The 20447-nt window shown below is 35.8% G+C and overlaps 1 protein-coding gene and 1 long non-coding RNA gene across 2 annotated transcripts; one reads left to right on the plus strand and one right to left on the minus strand.

Annotated features, from left to right (window-relative positions):
• Positions 1-8008: 8008 nt before the first annotated feature.
• On the plus strand, positions 8009-9409 carry LOC125663425 (uncharacterized; the record flags this gene model as incomplete). Its single annotated transcript, XM_048895710.2, has 1 exon — positions 8009-9409. A coding segment is annotated over one exon (1401 nt), but the record flags the coding sequence as incomplete, so codon positions are not given.
• A 5812-nt stretch (positions 9410-15221) lies between these two features.
• On the minus strand, positions 15222-19336 carry LOC125675939 (uncharacterized). Its single transcript, XR_008797858.1, has 3 exons — positions 18937-19336; positions 17925-18074; positions 15222-15726 (listed from the first exon to the last, which is right to left on the minus strand). It is a non-coding gene; the product is annotated as an uncharacterized LOC125675939 (long non-coding RNA).
• Between the last annotated feature and the right edge of the window lie 1111 nt (positions 19337-20447).

Here is a 20447-nt window from a genome sequence, read left to right on the forward strand (position 1 = left end):
AAGAAATAAATTTGACATTTTATTATTTATGTGCATGTGTATTTTCTTAAACGATAAACTATCATTATTTAAAAGTATTAAAATATCATATCGGTGACCCATCCCTTACTTTAAACGTAACATCGAATGCACCCTTTGACCTCGACGATGCTCCATGCTTGGAAATGACCACACGGACAGGTGAAACTAAAACAAACAGATTAAACTAGTTTGCAGCAAACATGAATTCATTGTGGAGGATGAAAACGTCAGTTTCAAAAGAAATATAATAGGAAAGACTCGGTTATTTTAAGTAGAATAAAACTCGGGAGAATACCGGGGCGACTAATTGTGTGGGAGAGACTAAATGTGTGGGATGGAGGGATTAAATGTGTGGGAGGGACTAAATGTGTGGGATGGAGGGATTAAATGTGTGGGAGGGACTGAATGTGTGGGATGGAGGGATTAAATGTGTGGGAGGGACTAAATGTGTGGGATGGAGGGATTACATGTGTGGGAGGGACTGAATGTGTGGGATGGAGGGATTAAATGTGTGGGAGGGACTGAATGTGTGGGATGGAGGGATTACATGTGTGGGAGGGACTAAATGTGTGGGATGGAGGGATTACATGTGTGGGAGGGACTAAATGTGTGGGATGAAGGGATTAAATGTGTGGGAGGGACTGAATGTGTGGGATGGAGGGATTAAATGTGTGGGAGGGACTGAATGTGTGGGATGGAGGGATTACATGTGTGGGAGGGACTAAATGTGTGGGAGGGACTTAATGAATGTGAGAGACTAAATGTGTGGGAGGGACGTAATGAATGAGAGGGAGGAACTTAATGTATGGGAGTGGGAATACATGTGTGTGTGGGAGGGACTAAATGTGCGGGATGGAAGGAAAGGATTAAGTTTGTTTACGACTTCTATTAGATCTAAACTGCATCGTTTAAACAGCATATGAAAGGTGCGCATTAATATAAATATTTCAAAAACCATTGCACATCACCTGTTTAAAGGTTTCATATCAGAGGCGTTACCCCAACATGCTTAAACGAGATAAAAAAAAAAATTCTGTCCGTGTTAAACGATATGACGGCTTCTACTTTAGTTATCGATTTTGGGTTTCAATGATCCAAGGGGGTAGAGGTTCTGACTCCAGGTTAGGACCCAACTTGGTATATAATGTTTATGTGTAAAATCTTCTTTGATTATTGATACGATATTGTAACTAAATGGATATTTAGAAGGAGCAGGTGGCCCTTTACCAAAATTGTAAATTTGATGATCACAGGGGTTAGAGTTTTGGCTACAAGATGGGGAAGAATTATTATAATGATTATTGTTTTTATCAATTATTTGAAAGGCTTCTTTAGTTTTGCTAATATCATTTAAAAACTAAATGCATATTTACAAGGAAAAACAGAAAAGGATGTATCAAAATTGTGAAGTTTGCAACCCAAGCGGTAGGTCCAAAATCAATCTGATTAAAATCAGATCCTCGATCTGCTCCTTTTTTTTCTTGTCGCTAACTCGTCAGATTGGTCCAAAATAGTAATATAGTGTTAACATGACATACATGTATATGATATCATGCAGAGTATTTCATCATTTTAAGCACTTTTGGAGGCATCTAAGTTTTAAGAACACATCTTGTTTTATGTTGCTGGTGAATGTTAGTATACAGATAAGATGTGCAGAACAAGATGTTTCTTCTTCTAGATTAGGGTTATATATACTTTTAACTAGGATAGGCCTAGTTTAGCTGCAGAACTGTAGCTCTCTGAAAATATATTTTGACATGTTATGTCAAAATATTTTTTCAGAGAGCTACAGTTCTGCAGCTAGGCCTAGTTTAGACAACGAATATTTCCAATATTGTAATTGGACATCTTTTAATATGAGTTCACGACAGATAATTGCTGAAATAAAGGAAACACTGGCCTGGATGATGCGAATCATCACACGGGCAATGTACAGCGGTTTCTCTATTGAAGATTAAAGTAAATTCCAAAAGAAGAATTTGAAAAAAAAATAATAAAAGTAATGTTTGAAAACATGAGAAATATAGAAAAGAAAAAACCATATACATATACCAATTGAAATTATAATGCAAAATACAGTCATGGAATAGTGTGTCGTTAATCTCGGACAGCACACGAAATATGCACACTGTCTGTATAATGACAGTTAGCGTGTGTTTGTAAATCAATAATGGCGATTAACGGGATCCGGCAATAATACGCACTGACACGCATCCAGTAAGATCAGCGGACAGTGACGGCAGGCTAGTAATCGCTTACAAGGTGAAAAGAAAACAATGCATTCAGGTGTGGGCGTGCTGATTGAATATTCAGCTGTGTGTAATGATTGAATATTCAGCTGTGTGTAATGATGGGACATTCAGCTGTGTGTAATGATTGAATATTCAGCTGTGTGTAATGATTGAATATTTAGCTGTGTGTAATGATTGAATATTCAGCTGTGTGTAATGATTGAATATTCAGCTGTGTGTAATGATGGGACATTCAGCTGTGTGTAATGATTGAATATTCAGCTGTGTGTAATGATTGAATATTCAGCTGTGTGTAATGATTGAATATTCAGCCGTGTGTAATGATTGAACATTCAGCTGTGTGTAATGATTGAATATTCAGCTGTGTGTAATGATTGAATATTCAGCTGTGTGTAATGATGGGATATTCAGCTGTGTGTAATGATGGGACATTCAGCTGTGTGTAATGATTGAATATTCAGCTGTGTGTAATGATTGAATATTCAGCTGTGTGTAATGATGGGACATTCAGCTGTGTGTAATGATTGAATATTCAGCTGTGTGTAATGATTGAATATTCAGCTGTGTGTAATGATTGAATATTCAGCTGTGTGTAATGATTGAACATTCAGCTGTGTGTAATGATTGAATATTCAGCTGTGTGTAATGATTGAATATTCAGCTGTGTGTAATGATTGAATATTCAGCTGTGTGTAATGATGGGACATTCAGCTGTGTGTAATGATTGAATATTCAGCTGTGTGTAATGATTGAATATTCAGCTGTGTGTAATGATTGAATATTCAGCTGTGTGTAATGATTGAATATTCAGCTGTGTGTAATGATGGGATATTCAGCTGTGTGTAATGATGGGACATTCAGCTGTGTGTAATGATTGAATATTCAGCTGTGTGTAATGATGGGATATTCAGCTGTGTGTAATGATGGGACATTCAGCTGTGTGTAATGATGGGATATTCAGCTGTGTGTAATGATTGAATATTCAGCTGTGTGTAATGATGGGACATTCAGCTGTGTGTAATGATTGAATATTCAGCTGTGTGTAATGATTGGATATTCAGCTGTGTGTAATGATGGAACATTCAGCTGTGTGTAATGATGGGATATTCAGCTGTGTGTAATGATGGGACATTCAGCTGTGTGTAATGATGGGATATTCAGCTGTGTGTAATGATGGGACATTCAGCTGTGTGTAATGATTGAATATTCAGCTGTGTGTAATGATGGGATATTCAGCTGTGTGTAATGATTGAATATTCAGCTGTGTGTAATGATGGGACATTCAGCTGTGTGTAATGATGGGACATTCAGCTGTGTGTAATGATGGGATATTCAGCTGTGTGTAATGATTGAATATTCAGCTGTGTGTAATGATGGGACATTCAGCTGTAGGCGTTATGATTGAATACCGAAAATAAATTATCATTTAGATCAGATTCTGAAATAAATGTAGTGAATTTACCTTTGACATAATCATTGGTATAATGTAGAATTGGTTGATTGATTTAAGGAATGACTTTAATTCTGGGGCAAGTTATACGAGTATAACCTTGTTTGGGTCAGTTTACGCTTTATAATCCGCGAAGCGGATTATAAAAAAGCGTAAACTGACCCAAACCAGGTTATACTCGTATAACTTGCCCCAGAATTAAAGTCATTCCTTATAATTTAATGCAAGAGACAAAGATGCTAACCTTCGTTTATCAAAATGTACATACACTCGGAAAAATACAAGTCAACCAAGCCGCGCAATGATTTACCTAGCAACAGCGACACGAAGCGTCTAGATCTAGCTGCGAAGCCAAAGGTCGCCATCTTTAATCTTAGTTCTACGGAGCCTAGCCATTTATCAAAATATTGTATCGAAAGTGAAGTTTATCATGATAGAAAATATGTGTAGACTATCCATGTAATGAGTATTTCGCTGCCCTTTAGAGATAGAGATCGACTTTGAAGTCGCTCATCTCCGACAGATTGAGAAAATACGGGAAATTGCATTGTTTAGGCCTACCCAAAATAAATCTGCAAATATCAGAAAATGCAATAATTTACGGCTTTCAACTTTGTGAAAACTTCTACTAAAGGAAAACTTACCCTTGTATGCAATGTTATCGCTAATAGTAAATCCGACACAAGAAAATATGTAAGCAAGTAACAAATAGCATCCACATGTCAATGTGTCTGACGTCATGTGATAAAATGTGACGTATGAATTTTTGCTTGCTTTGTTGAAAGACGGATCAAGGAATGAAACAATGCACCCCCCTTCTTTTCCCCAGTGAGAAATGTATTTCAAAATGAACAGGGTAATACTTACTTGGCAAATCATTAATTCGAATATAATATATTTGTTTTAATATATCAATAGTATTATTCGACCATACATACAGAGAAAGATGTTTAACAAAAGTGATTTGCGTACAAGTAGGCCTAGATGCTAATATTGACAACGAGAAAACAACATGTGTATCAAACCGAAGTATCTTATTGTGCACGTTGACTTTCTATTCCATAGAAGTTTAGAGAGAGAAAAAAAAAAACAGTTCCGACATCTGGTTGTCAAGGGGGTGTGTCCCCATACCAAACCAGCTGACCAAACCAGGTTATACAAAAATAACCTGTGTTCCTCAATTGGAATTTGACCAATCAGAGACAAGGATACAATAAGAATTAAATTATTGTATCTTGTTTAAATCCCACTCGAGAATTTTCCCCTCATATGGAGACGTCATCAATACCGGTGAAGGGCTTCAAATTTAGGCCTTTGCTCGGCGTGTACGGCCATTGAGCAGTGAGGGTTCTTTAGCATGACGAGGAACATCCGTTTTTCAAGTTCATCTCCGATAACCCGTGACATTCACGCTTGATGCTGATAGTTTATCGTGACTATGATAACTGTTTAATGTATCACACATTCTTTCTACTCTGTTCTACTACTAAAGAGATAGTGTGTGTTCTGTGTTGTGTGTGTGTGTGTGTGGGAGGGGGGGGGGGGGGCGGGGGGGGGGGGTCAGTCAACCTATCGTAGAAGGCATTTAGAATTAACTAACTTTGTATGAATAAAGGAAAATGACCGTTAAATTTATTTTTGGCATACTTATGGAGGGAAATTATGTGACAATTCTGGTATGTCCACCATCTTTAACTTCAAAATTTTTAGGTCGAAATATTCATGGTACATGTACCAATCCAAGTCTAGGACACACCAAATTGTGACTATTTGGATACTAATATCTTTACCGCATGTTGCTGTTCTTATGCATACAACATAGATAAATCATGCATACATAATACTAGGTCCTTATAGCCTTTGAACAGGGAGGGATCTTTATCGTGCCATACCTGCTGTGACCCGGGGTCTCAATCATTGCTGTCACATACAAAGGACCATCTCATTTAGTCGCCTCTTACGACAAGCAAAGGGTACCGAGGGTCTATTCTAACCCGTATTCCCAAAGAATTTTACTCTGGGGTACTTTATTAATTGGGTAACGGAAAGGGTGCATATTTTGGAAATATGTAGGCGATATAACCCACGCTAAAGTACACGATAAATCACAAGACTCTGATTAACCTCTACAGTACACGATTATCCCCCCTTCCATGTCTAATGCACAGATATAATTCTAGAATCTATCAGCATGTTGTTGACGTCTAATGCACAAATATAATTCTAGAATCTACCAGCCTGTTGTTGACGTCTAATGCATAAATATAATTCTAGAATCTACCAGCCTGTTGTTGACGTCTAATGCACAAATATAATTCTAAAATCTACCAGCCTGTTGTTGAAGTCTAATGCACAGATATAATTCTAGAATCTACCAGCCTGTTGTTGACGTGACAAGGTTGTTAATGAAAAACAACAGCAAAATCAGACGTTCCGGATAAAACCGGATTAAATGTGTGGGAGAGATTAAATGTGTGTGAGGGACTAATTTTTTTTTATCAACAATAAGAAGAAGTAAAGGAGCGGATCGGGGAACTGAGATTAATAAGATTGCATAATAACTCCGAGAGTAAAAAAAAATGTCTTTTTGAAATACAGAAGTCGAGATTTTAAATTCCAAACAATAAATTTCGGTAATCCTGAATCATCCAGGGGAAAAAAAGACAGTCTATACGCTAAACTCCTGAGCTACTCGGCCGAGCATTTAAATCGAAAAGGAATAGACAAACATTGCTGATACTTAGATTTTCATCCATGTCAGCCATTATGACCTATAGTACACCTCCTTAATGTCACATTGTCGGTTTCTGTTCATATATCATCGCTCCAGTAACAGCTTGCTACTTCGTTAGATCGAGCGTGCAAATTTCACTCACTGGTTGGTTGTTTGGTTTCAATAAAAGTGGGTTTGGATGACAACGTTACGTCATTCTTTCAATGTGATTTGTCATTGAGAAAAAATAAGTAAAAATGTGATTTGTCATCGACAAAAAAAAGTAAAAATGTGAATTGTCATTGAGAAACAAGTACAGATGTGGTTTGTCATTGAGAAACAAGTACAAATGTGGTTTGTTATTAAGAAACAAGTAAAAATGTGGTTTGTCATTGAGAAAAAAAGTAAACATGTGGTTTGTTATTAAGAAACAAGTAAAAATGTGGTTTGTCATTGAGAAAAAAAAGTAAAAATGTGATTTGTCACTGAAAGAAAGTAAAAATGTGGTTTGTCATTGAAAAACAAGTAAAAATGTAGTCTGTCATTGAAAAACAAGTAAAAATGTGGTTTGCCATTGAGAAAAAAGTAAAAATGTGGTTTGTTATTAAGAAAAAAAAAGTACAAATGTGATTTGTCATTGCGAAATAAGTAAAAATGTGGTTTGTCATTGAGGAACAAGTAAAAATGTGATTTGTCATTCAGAAAAAGTAAAAATGTGGTTTGTTATTGCGAAACAAGTACAAATGTGATTTGTTATTAAGAAACAAGTAAAAATGTGGTTTGTCATTGAGAAAAAAGTAAACATGTGGTTTGTTATTAAGAAACAAGTAAAAATGTGGTTTGTCATTTAGAAAAAAGTAAACATGTGGTTTGTTATTAAGAAACAAGTAAAAATGTGGTTTGTCATTGAGAAAAAAAAGTAAAAATGTGATTTGTTACTGAAAGAAAGTAAAAATGTGGTTTGTCATTGAGAAACAAGTAAAAATGTGGTCTGTCATTAAAAAACAAGTAAAAATGTGGTTTGCCATTGAGAAAAAAGTAAAAATGTGGTTTGTTATTAAGAAAAAAAAAAGTACAAATGTGATTTGTCATTGCGAAATAAGTAAAAATGTGGTTTGTCATTGAGGAACAAGTAAAAATGTGATTTGTCATTCAGAAAAAGTAAAAATGTGGTTTGTCATTGCGAAACAAGTACAAATGTGATTTGTTATTAAAAAACAAGTAAAAATGTGGTTTGTCATTGAGAAAAAAAAGTAAAAATGTGATTTGTCACTGAAAAAAAGTAAAAATGTGGTTTGTCATTGAGAAACAAGTACAAATGTGGTTTGTCATTGAGAAACAAGTAAAAATGTGATTTGTCACTGAAAGAAAGTAAAACCTTTCTCGTTGAAATCTGTGAGAAATCTCGCCCAAGAAGTTGCACGTTCGATGAAGCGAAATACCACGCTGTTATTGAAATAATGGTAAAACTTCTGTGGATTTACACCGACTATTTGGACTACAATTGTGTCTAAATGTTGTTACAGTGAATGACAATTCAGAAGCAGCATTTGAATAAAACATGATTTTGTTATCTACTTCCAGATACCGAATAGGGGAAGAGGTGCTCCGAGTAGAGCTGTGGTTTTACAAGGCAGGCATGAAAATAGTAAAGGAAGCCTTGTATCAAGGTTTCCGAACGGAAAGGGATTTGGATCGGTGCGCGGGAATTCTAGATCCATTTCCGGAATGCTAAATTCATTAGACAGTAAGCGTATCCACGACAAACTCCAAAGCACTGTGGGTAAAGCGTTGGGTGGAAGCGGAAGTAGTAAAAACAACCTGATCAGCCAAGCTCTCCGACGAATTTCGAAAATATCTGACTTGCATTCAATGCCTGGACTTCCTGTCGGGACGCTGTCTGGTCGAGAACTCCCGACAAATCATCACAAGTCTACAGCAGCCACGAAGTCTCGACATATGATCAACTCAGGTAGAAGAATGGCTTTCCCTGGAGGTATGTCAATGCGGACAAGGTCACGAGCGTTGGGCAAACACCGTAGCTGGCAGCGTCACAGAGGTGCAAACGTGATCACTTCACGCAAAGCGCACCGGAATCAAAATGGCGGTGTATCCATGGCACGTAGAACATCTCACAGGTCTTCAGGGTCAAAGGACGTTCACTTTAAAAGAAGCCACCCAGGTGTCAATTCCTTACAGCTCTCGAAACTTGCAAATGGAGGTCACGGTCATCTGAGAAGCAGGGCATCACGAAAAGGCATTCGTTCCTCTCTAGATGTACCAGGGCATGGTTCGGCAAGAATCTCTAAACTTTCTTCGAACTCTGTAGGTCAGGGTGCATCAGACGCTCAGCTGATCGCGTCTCTTCTCGATCAGGGGAGCGGATTTTCCCAAGGTATTGCCTCTTTGTTGCCAAATTTTGTTGCCACGGAACCAAAAATCTTCCTAGATAAACAGGTCCCCGCGCAGAATGCTTACCCACAGATCGTAGTAGGACGACCAGAACCTCTTCTGGCCGCGCCGATACTTCCTCTTGCCTTAGGCTCTGATGGCCATGTTCTGACGTCATCGAACACACAGGTTAAACAGGTGCTCAAGTCGGTGTTAAACACGCTCTCAAGTTCCAAGTCACTTTCACAACAAGGAATCGGTGCCCTACTGCAGTCGATAAGAAATGTAGTGGAGAGGCAGAAAAAATTATCAGCTTCCGGCTTCAAAGGCGCCAAAATAGAGCTCTCACCCATCATTCACGCCGGGTCGAAAGCGGTATCGACAGAAAATATCATCAAGATCCAGGAGCCCGGGAGCGTGTCTCCCATAGTTTTAAAGACCGGGGGACAACTGGAAATCAGCTCTGGGGTGAATGGGAATCCGACTTTTAAAATTTACGGATTCGATCCTTCAACCGGAAGAAGTTACAGGGATGACACGGAATCTGATGACGAGAAGAAAATGAGGAAGAAACATTAATGTTCAAAGTCTCACGATGATTCATGTATATCATTACTACTAATAAACAATTCTAATGTATCTTGACCGGCACAATAGCTAACACCAACAGTCAGCATTTATTGCGAGAATCGACTCCGTATTTCATCACGAGTCCAGCTTTGTAAATGGATCCATCGAAGCTATAGACAGAAAGAAAACAAAAACACAATAAAGATGTTCATTGGTTTCAATAGATATGATTTATTTTCATAAATATTCTGTGAAGTCTGTATTTCTCATCAGCTGAGGCCCGGACATGGCGATGACCTGATATGGCTGACAGCCGAATATTTCATATTAACGAACACCTAAAAACCAGTTTTGTTTATTCAGATTTGCAGCATTTTATATTTTTAGAAATTATATAATGTACATGTATGAGATTAAAAAAAAACTAAAATCACGAAGTATTTGATATCCAAAATCCTGACATCCGAAGACTAATTGTTTCACATTTTAGCCATTAGTTGTTGTCATCAATAAGAATTACAGGTTTAAAGGTCTTACCTCTTGACCTTTGGCATCATTTGGTCGATTTTACTTGTAAAGTTCCCACAGAGAGAAAAATAAATACTTCCTAATGCCAAGTAAACGCACATGCTGTAGGTATGAACGCCAGTCTTTTAACACCAGATCAACGTGTTATAGAAAATGTGGAAACGGGTTATAGGAAAGGTGGAAAAATGTTATAGGAAAGTGAAGAAAACATTCTGCGATAGCGAGGTGAGGTATGTGGGATATACGTCATAGTCTCCCCGAGAAGGAAAATATCCATGGCAACGGACAATCTCAGAACAACCTGGCGAGGGATTCTTGAAAGAATATAGATAAGGCACATTTCAGATTTTTTTTTTCTCTCTTGTGGTAATGTCACTGATGTCAGACTAGTCGGTCCGGATTTCATCCCCTGTGTGTTTTTAATCAATATTAATTCATTTATAATTATCAAATAATTTCGCTAATTAACTTCGTTTTATATCATTATTTAAAAGTCTTTATTTTGCAAAATATATTTTCTTGCTGAATATGATAATCTTATTTTCTAATTCAATAATTCTAGTTGTCTCCAAAATGCGGCAATGCTTCCCCATCACGGGACACAGGAGAGTTCCGATATATCGGATTATAGCGTCATGTCGTCGTCTGTGGGCATTTGTATTCGTGAATGTGTGAGTTTAAAATAAACTTATCTTAATGTCCATTGGTACACGTGATCGTCCATGGTTAACCACATTACGGCGTATGAATATGTTGACCCATTAATACCGACAGTTGGCAACTAAACTAGAATATTGGTCGTATTTTGGGTTACCTTCTAAATTCCAGCTTAAACTAAAGGGCATCAATTCATGGCATACATCAATCCTGCGTAGCCTCTGGTTTGTAACAGGTCTGTCCGATTTTGTGGGAATTCAATATGAAAAATTATTGTCTGCCTTGAATAAATGATAATTACATTTACAAAGAAGGAGCAGTCTAAAATTTAATTACGGTGCTCAAATACCTGAATTCTACGGAAGAAATTCTTTTTTTGTGTAACTATTATGTGTAAATGTTATATCAGGCACGTGGAAACAGAAGGTAGGGGTTGGTAGGGGGCCCTGTCTGTCTCTCGTTTTCCCGCTATATTAACATACAAATCCCATCTTTTCTACATGCGAAGTTCAAATGTTTGTCTACCCCCCCCCCCTTTTCAGTAGTAGTAAAGGGTATTCGAATTTAAACAATTTATTATTTTGATAAATCATCACAGGCTCGAACAGCAGGCACTGCCTATAGAATAGAATAGAATATGATTTATTTCCAAATTAGGGCCCTCTCGGGCATACAGCATACATGATTGTTAACATTTCAATGTGCAATGACGATAACAAGAAAAAACAAAACAAGAGTAAAATATGCACTATTAGTATGAGCAATGTTCATACATGAGACATTTGAACATGATAATACTTATTTGCATTATATGTAAGTACCACCATGTATCCTAATGCAAAACAGTCAGAAATACACATAGGGAAAAAATATATATATACATCTTAATTTGAGCACTGTGATAAAGGCGTTTTCGTTATAGCAGCATAAAATCAAATGTAATATACTGTTGTATGAAATTATTAGATAATTTACTATGTAATAAACATTGGCAATAGATAGGCGAAAGTATTTATATCATAAAGAGAAGGGGGGGGGGCATAAAAAGAAAGGACTACTTATATTGGTTCCGCGACAATGAAATTGATTACAGAAATCTCTTTGTAGACAGAATAAATTCATGCACAATTTTAAATGCTGCAATATTTTGGTTGATTATAAGATTTACATATCACTATACTAATTTGAATAAGGTTAATGGCCATTGCAAATTATAGTGAAAGGTACGCATATAGTTGATGTGTGAAGTGCGCAATCATAAGGAAATAATGAATTTATGAATATTATTTTACACGGTGTTAAGTTTGATGCGGTCATGACACGAGCAATTTTCGGACTCACGACCGCCCGGTCACCAAGAAATCGCCCCACGACCGCCCGGTCACCAAGAAATCGCCCCACGGCCGCCCGGTCACCAAGAAATCGCCCCACGACCGCCCGGTCACCAAGAAATCGCCCCACGACCGCCCGGTCACCAAGAAATCGCCCCACGACCGCCCGGTCACCAAGAAATCGCCCCACGGCCGAGTCACTGCGATATTTTCTCAACCTGACGGAAAAGGCCGACCTATGTTCCGATTGGCTTTGATATGTTAAATAAAATATCTATTCCGTATATACATACATACAAACATACATACATAAATACCAAGGATAACCCATGAAAGCTCGAAAGTTTATTTCCAATGGGGCCCTTTGATGTACGGATGTTTGCGATAGGGGGTCATTGAGAGGGAAAAAAAAACAAAAAAAAAAACAAAACAACAAACAAAAAACAACAAAAAAAAACAAAAAACAAAAAACAAAAAAAAAACAACAAAAAAACAACATACACTTGTGCATGCGCAAACTGTCTTCCCAATGACATCCAGCTAAATATTGCTGATATAATTGCTGTGTAAATCTTAAGGTACACGCGATTGAATGCAGTTATCGCTTCTTTGTTTTTTTTACATTCTAATAAACTCGATATTCAATGAAATATCAAGTGACTGTGACAAAGCATATTAAAGAGAAATGTCTTCCATTTGACACGGTTTGTGCAGTTCAAAAAATTTCCTTAGACAAAGACCCGTGATTACAAAAGAAATGTAAAAAATAGATGGTAATAAACGATTAATTAACCTAATTACATTTAATATTTGTTATCTTCACTCCTCCTCCCTATTATAATACAGGGTATCGGAATCATTATTTCGTCTCCGATTCCGGCGAAGTTTTTTATATTCAATTTGTCCAAACAGATCATGTTTTCTACGTTAACTTTGACAAGTTTCCCAATCTCTACCAGGAGTTATCGTTCCTTACACTCACATATACCTCTGTTAACGTCTCTAGGATTTTACAAGATTCTTGTACAATGACACGTATGCTCAAATAAAGTATGGTTTCGATTTCAGTTACAAAAATATACGTAAATAAATAAATACTGAGCAGATGTCAAGTCTTTTTGTGACACAAGAAACATTGATTTGGGTCGAAACGCGGATATTGGATTGTTCTATTGCACCAGGCCTATATGGAGGTTAATCGTCTTCAAAAATCCAAGCATGTAAACTTGTAAATCAAAACTTGCAACCGTGTTAATTTCTTAGTTTCAGCTATGTATATATGTAACTCAGGGGGTGTAAGTTATGTTTCTCAGAAGTGTATACTTCAGTGTTGTACTCTTCATTTGTGTAATCGTTTGATTTCTTAATATATATTTCTCTGTGTAAATATGTATTAGGCCTATTGTTTCCTAAATTAATAGTGGTCATCCGTACAGTATTTCCGTGTGTAGACTTAGTATTTATATAGCTGTACACCACAACATCGCATCTTACACGTGTAATGTGTAGTGGTCACCCACCCAAGTGCTGATCACGCTCGCCATTGCCTAACTTGCGTGATCAAGAGAGATACTCTACCACATCACTAGAAAAGCTAGCTCTCTAGCGAAGCAGTATACGTTGCCTCTTATACTGTCCACTACCCCCCCCCCCCCCCCCCCCCATTTTACATGTGGAATAACATTGCTTATTTTGAGACGTTGACAAAGGTATGTACATGTGAGTGTAAGGAACGATAACTCTAGATTGCAACTTTCCATGGAACAAATACACGCTACTATCAGATATGGTGAGTCAAGGCACTTTGCGTCGTATTTAAAAGTTGTGGGATTGAAAGCTAACGAAGAAAAAAGTTGTCGTCATATCTGTATGAAAATTCTTTGCAAGATGTAGCAAGAAAAAAGCTGTTCTGCCGTTAAAAAAAAAACGGGGGGGGGGGGGGGGGGGGGTCCGCAATTCTTTGATTCAAACTTACATTCTCACTATTGTACGTGTCTGGGCCCATATTTACTAAAGTTCGTAGACGTAAACGTAGCGTAAATCTAGACGTAGCGTACGTTTACGTGTGGGACGGTATTCACGAACAGTCGTAGACGTAGATTTACGTCAGAAATAAGCGTAACTCTACGTGTGCTACACTAGTACACGTAAGCTGATCGTAACTTTATAAACAAAGCAAATGGCGACTTGTCATTTTTATCGATAATTTCTTGCGTAAAGACCTTACAAACCCTCTAGATGGATATAAGCTGGTTAGTAATACACAAATTAATTGTATTTATTCAGATTATCGTTTTCTTTGAGATCATCTGCAATTGTGTGACAATTCTCAAAATTTTGAGCCCGATCTAATTTACCTTGTGGCGGATCTCAGTCTGATTTAAAATCAAACCGCTCACTTCGCTCGGTATACGGACAGTCGGTGTCCGTATATCGAGCAAAGTGCGAAATTTGATTTTAATCACACTGGGTGGATCTAACCTTGCCTTTAGAAATAATTGGGAAGCTTTTTATTTTAGTCATGCAGGTTATTTAAAAAAAAAGAATATTTGCCATTTATCTTATTATATAGGGTAGGTCTAGCATCTTTCAGGGAAATACATTTTTTTAATTTTCCAAACATGGTGGAATTAATGTATACATATGCAATCAAACATGCAATGTTTTAGATTTGAAAAGAAGAGTCACTGTGTGTACAAGAATACATGGTGATCGACAGCTATAGAAAAACTATTTCTACTTATAGATATGTGATCTTTACTTTGTGGTTATAAGCAAATATTGGTAGTCCAAATAACTATTTGTTACATTGTTACTTACACAACAGGGAAATGAGCCTCTAAATAAATATTTCTTTAAAAAAAAAAGATATGCATTTCATTCCAAGAATACAATTTGGTGTAATTTGTTTCAGAGAGCAATTGTGATGCCTACTAGTGTAGTCATGTGTAGACTTTCAATCTTTCAGAGTGCCATTTCCTTTAACTATAATCCTACAGGAGTCAAACCTTCATTGATAATGCATATATATGAATCTTTCTACCATTCATGATTTGTATGTAATTGACTTTTATATGTGATTAGCTAGGTAAAAGTCTTTGCAGTGTATATTACCAAACTCCAAGGATGATGCCTTCAACATACATATTATTTTGTTGAAGTCCATCCCCCCCCCCCCCAATTTACAAAAATCTCACTGATAAAAGTTCATTCTGAAGGCCTCTCACATTAAACCGACATATGTACTAATGCTCCTCTTTACAAATTTTAACCCACCAGACAACTTTGTTGACAAATATTTAAGATTTATTTATTATGTCATCATTTTAATATCAAGATGTTAAAATCATTCTAGAAATGGAAGTAATACATGTACATGTCAATATCAATAACAACATGAAAATTCATCTAAGAATTTATCTATTAACAAATATAATTACATGTACATAATTGTATGCATAACAATGCATGTACATGTACTTAATTTCTTAAACATGTATTGTAACAAATTCTATTTTGCTGAATATCAAACTTTTTTTTATTTTACTGTCAATTTTTAAATGTCCATATGATATATAAATGAATAAATAAATATATAAGATGACATCAATGTAGCAGATGGACCATCAGCATGGATTGATCAGTGGGTAGAGTACCAGACTACGGGTCATGGGTTAGATTCTCAATCCTGCCATATATTTTTGAATCATTCCTCTGCTCGTCCTTTTACACAATCATGGCAATGGAAGATGAACATTTCTCGGTTTCGCAAAAGATTTTTCAGGCCATTACAGCAATGTACCCATAGACCTAGAAAAATAATAGTATTACATTGATTTAAATAAACAACTGTCATTACACTGCAATCAAATTTCATAAGGCTTGAAAAATACATGCAACATAATTGTTAGTTAAATAAACTGTAAAATTGTGATAATACTGATTTTATTTACTGTATATTCATCTACCGTACACCATATCTGGGAAGATATCATTAAGTATCACCTACAATTTCTAATTTTAATGATTTATAACCCAAGAGCCCATATTAAGAAAAAGATTTCAAATGACCCCAAGGTCAACTTCAGTATTTTTTCATTAACCATTCCCCTTGTAATGAAATTGGCTTCTTTCCAAACCAGAAAAAATACTTTTTAACCAAGAATGGTAAGTTTCAGTTAAGGTCATTCACGTTTATAAATAAAAAATAATTTTTTGTGACATTTCAGGTACAATTCACTTGCATTCTATTTTCTTTCTACAAAATTCTCAGGTTTAATTAGTCTAGAGTTAACATATTTTGATAGTTCCTGGTTGTGGCAAGTAAAAATGTAAAATCAGCTGATATGTACTGCAGTAAGGTATATGAATGGGATTTTACTGTAGCAAAGAAGGTGAGAAAAATCTTTAGCACAATTGAGTATTGAACCTGGTACCTTTGCACTAAGCTACTCAGGCTGACATATAGTGCATGGTAGTACAACATTATAAATTTAAAGGGGCATATTTGCTGTGAAAGTGATGGCAACCATTTTTATCTCTCAAAATCTCCCAATGGCAAAGGAATATGTATTACTGACTAAGAAAAATATTTCTTTAGTAAAATAAAAAAAACAAAAAAACAACAGAAACCTAACAAGAGGCCCACAGGCCTTATCGGTCACCCGAATACTAGTGGAAAAGTATCATTACTTCCATGGACTATGAAATCTAGAAAAAATTTCCTGTTCTAAATATCTAAGCTAATTATATTCTAATGTTCAGCAACAGTATAAAACAAGATGTGTTCTTAAAACTTCACATCCCTCAAAGTGCATACACTGATGAAAGGCTTTAAATAGGTGTATTCACATGAAAACATCAAAAGATATGACTAATTTGGACTCATCTTAAAGTCATAACCCTGGGTTGTGAAATTCACCATTTTTTGTACATCCTTTTCTGCATTTATATTTTATACAGTATCAGCAAACTTACACATAAATACTATATACTAAGTTTGGCCCCACCCTGCGGTCAAAACCCTTACTCTGGGAAATTTACAATTTTGGTAAAAGACTACCTGCTCTATCCATTTAGTTTCAATTTAGTATCAATAGTATTAAAGAAGATGTAATTTAAGTGTTTTATACACATAAACACTATATAACAAGATTTGTCCTGCCCTGGGGTCAAAACCCCTACCCCAGGGATCATGAAATTTACAATTTTGGTAGAGGCCTGTCTGCTCTACATCACTATGCATTTAGTTTTTCTTATATATGTGTGTTTCTTGATAAGAAGATTTTTGAAAATTGGCCCCCCTTGTCCCAATGATACTTCATACCAAATTTGAAAAGAATTGGACTGGTAGTTATTAAAAATGTTCAATTGTTAACACACGACGAATGAAAACTAATTGCAATAGGTTACTGAGTAAACTCAGGTGACCTAATAAAAGTACATTTGATAACCGCTTTTAGTGTTTAAGAAATGTATAAAGAAGAATTATTGGCTTGCAAGATATAGATAATAATTATTTAATCACCAAAATTAAATATATTCATTTGCTTGCTTTGAGATTAAAAGGTGTTTCAAATAACTGAATACATGTGTTATTACTGATCAGAAATATATAATATAGAGCAATTTTTATTGAGTGTTGATTTCAAATTTTGGTGACAAAATTACAGCTATTATTTTGGAAATCATGTAAGAATTTTTAATATCGAGGAGATATAAAATAATTTCAAAGAAACATAGTGTATGCCCTTAGATTGGTTAAATTTCTATTTGCCAAAAAGGTGAAGATATTCTTAGACAGACAGGTACAAAACATGCAAAATGGACAAACTTTGATCATAAAAACTCATAAATTTATGTTCTTAAATCTTTGCCTAAGGATTTAATCATCAATGCATTACAAAAATCATTACATCATGTACCATGTACCATAATTTGTTTTGGATTTTTTAAAACTTTGTAAGTACAGAAATGATTAAATGTGTACAAACAGTGGATATACTTACATCATATATATGTACTGTACATCTTGCATCCCAATCCTAACCCTGAGGCATCATGGAAAATCATTCAGGAGAGGACATGAAGAGAAATTCATCTAAATCAAGGAATGCTGCTGTCTGTTGGCAATTTATTTCTTGACCACCTTTATGACCCTTTGAAAAATAACAGAGGTCAGCTAACTTGGATATCTAGTGCATGTTACATGTATATCACACCTAATATCTCCAATTAATATATATATTATTCTACATTAAATAAATTAACACTGACTTCACACAGTTGTACAACTGTATTTGAATGCGATTTTGTTTCACAATATTTTCTGAAAGTTTTGCACATGGATGTGCACAAGCAATAATTGAAATGATGCTAAAAGAGACTGTAACTGTTATCATCTGGTACCGAGTCCATTCACCCTATCTACCTGTTCGCCCAGAGTATATATTGTTAAAGCAATAATAATTTTCATATTTTATAACCATGCAATAGAGGGGCACGTACAAATCACACATTTTAGAATTAGTGCCTGTATATATAATGTATATTTTAGATTCATTTTTCACCAATATTCTTGTTTTTCTTTTTGCGAAATGATGTGAAAGCATGTGCGTACTTGTGTACAGGTAGCTATGATACTGCTTTGATGTTGTCCCAGTCATGAAATAAAAAAAATGGGATAAATAATTTTGAATTTCAATTGTGGTATTGTCAAAAGTTTGAAGTTACCATGTACACAAATGAGCTCGTGTCTTAATGTGTTAATAGTGGGCACATATAAAATTGTAAATAACTAACACATATGTATATGTGCTCACTATTTAGAAATTAAGGTCCAGGCATTATAGCAGCTACATAGGTTGAGAACAAAATGAATAAGGGACTGTGATTTTGCGATGTGTGTCATGTACTGTATCCCCCTGAAGTCAATTTAATAACATTATTTAGGGGCCTAGTGACGAGTATAGTCAGTGGTAAAACATTTAAGGTTATTACTACACAAACAACTTAACTTACTTGTCAGTCCATGCCGACTTCTTTTTGAAGACCTACAGCATCGCAGATCCATGCACACGTCAAATGCGTTAAATTTGATGAACCTTCCATTTGGATTTGTAAACAACACTGAATAGCGGTACAGTTGATCGACATGCCGTTGGCAGGCATACGTATACGTTGAAATTCGTTGCTTTCTCACAAAGTTCTGTGTTCTTTTTCGTCATAATGCGGCGGTAGCGCAGGGAAGTCAAAGTAAATAAGCAAATTCTACGCTTCGAAGTGAAAATAGCCACTGCGCACGCGTACGTGCAATCGTACATCGTAAGTTACGTTTGCGGCTACGAACGGTTTTGTAAATACCATTTCACGAGTACGTAACTCTAATCTTAAGTCAGACGTAAATCCTACGTTTACGTCTACGTCTAAGAACTTTAGTAAATATGGCCCCTGGAGTATAATTTCATAGCGGTCAATATCTTCATACTGTAGAGGAAATTTTGCTGTGAATTTTTTGTTTTGTCTCCGCTACCCAACATTAAAATTTAAATTAATAACTCATGTTTTTGGAACTGGGGTATTCGCGCTAGCGACATTCTGAAAACAATAATCCTTAAATCAGGCAGATATTTTCGTATGAGAAATAAGTCTGCTTTAGCATCACTAATTTGTATGTACAAGAGCTACCCAAGTAACGCGTCATTTTCATAACTTCATTTTCTGAAGAGTTTGAAATTTTTTAAGTCGCGATATCTCGTATTAACATAATCATCGCAATGAACAATAATGCATTGCGAGACCAGGATCGATATGGTATGCATGTAGAGTGACACCCCCCCTCCCAAAAAAAAACAACAACAACAAACAAACAAACAGAAAACAACAACACACAATGCGATTTTTATATCAACCTGAATCGGCGACATCGAAAATGTGGAGGCTGATTAAAAAAATAACGGTATCTTTTCATCTTTGTCAAAGTTTAACTTAGCTATAAACGTAAACCACATACATTTTCAATACGATGAGAGAGAGAGAGAGAGAGAGAGAGAGAGAGAGAGAGAAAACAGACTCTGTATATTCTATTAATCCAAACCAATACTTACTGATAGAACGGGCACTTGCTAATTCTGGCACCTGTAACGATGACTTTATAGTTCAGCTATGTGTGAAATCATACTTGTTCTACAACCAACGCACTCAGAAATTGATAAAAGAAAACTATCCATTTTAAAAAAGCCTTGCAACATGAAAACTAATCTCCTTCCCCAACAAATCTTTTTCACAACGTTTATCCGAGTACCTCACAGAAATTAGAATTCGGCAGTGACATCGTCGTATCATTCGAAATTATTCTTTAGAGGGTTTATTGAAATATATTTCAATAATACCTTTAAAAAAGGGAAAACATATTGTTAAACGAATTGTCAATTATTACAATACCGTATAGAAAAATATAATCAACAATAATTCCGATTGTACCGATTTAGTTTTTTTAGTCCGCTATACATTTAGCACCGCTTTGGACACAC

Source organism: Ostrea edulis, chromosome 8, assembly GCF_947568905.1.
Source record: "Ostrea edulis chromosome 8, xbOstEdul1.1, whole genome shotgun sequence".
NCBI lineage: Eukaryota > Metazoa > Mollusca > Bivalvia > Ostreida > Ostreidae > Ostrea > Ostrea edulis.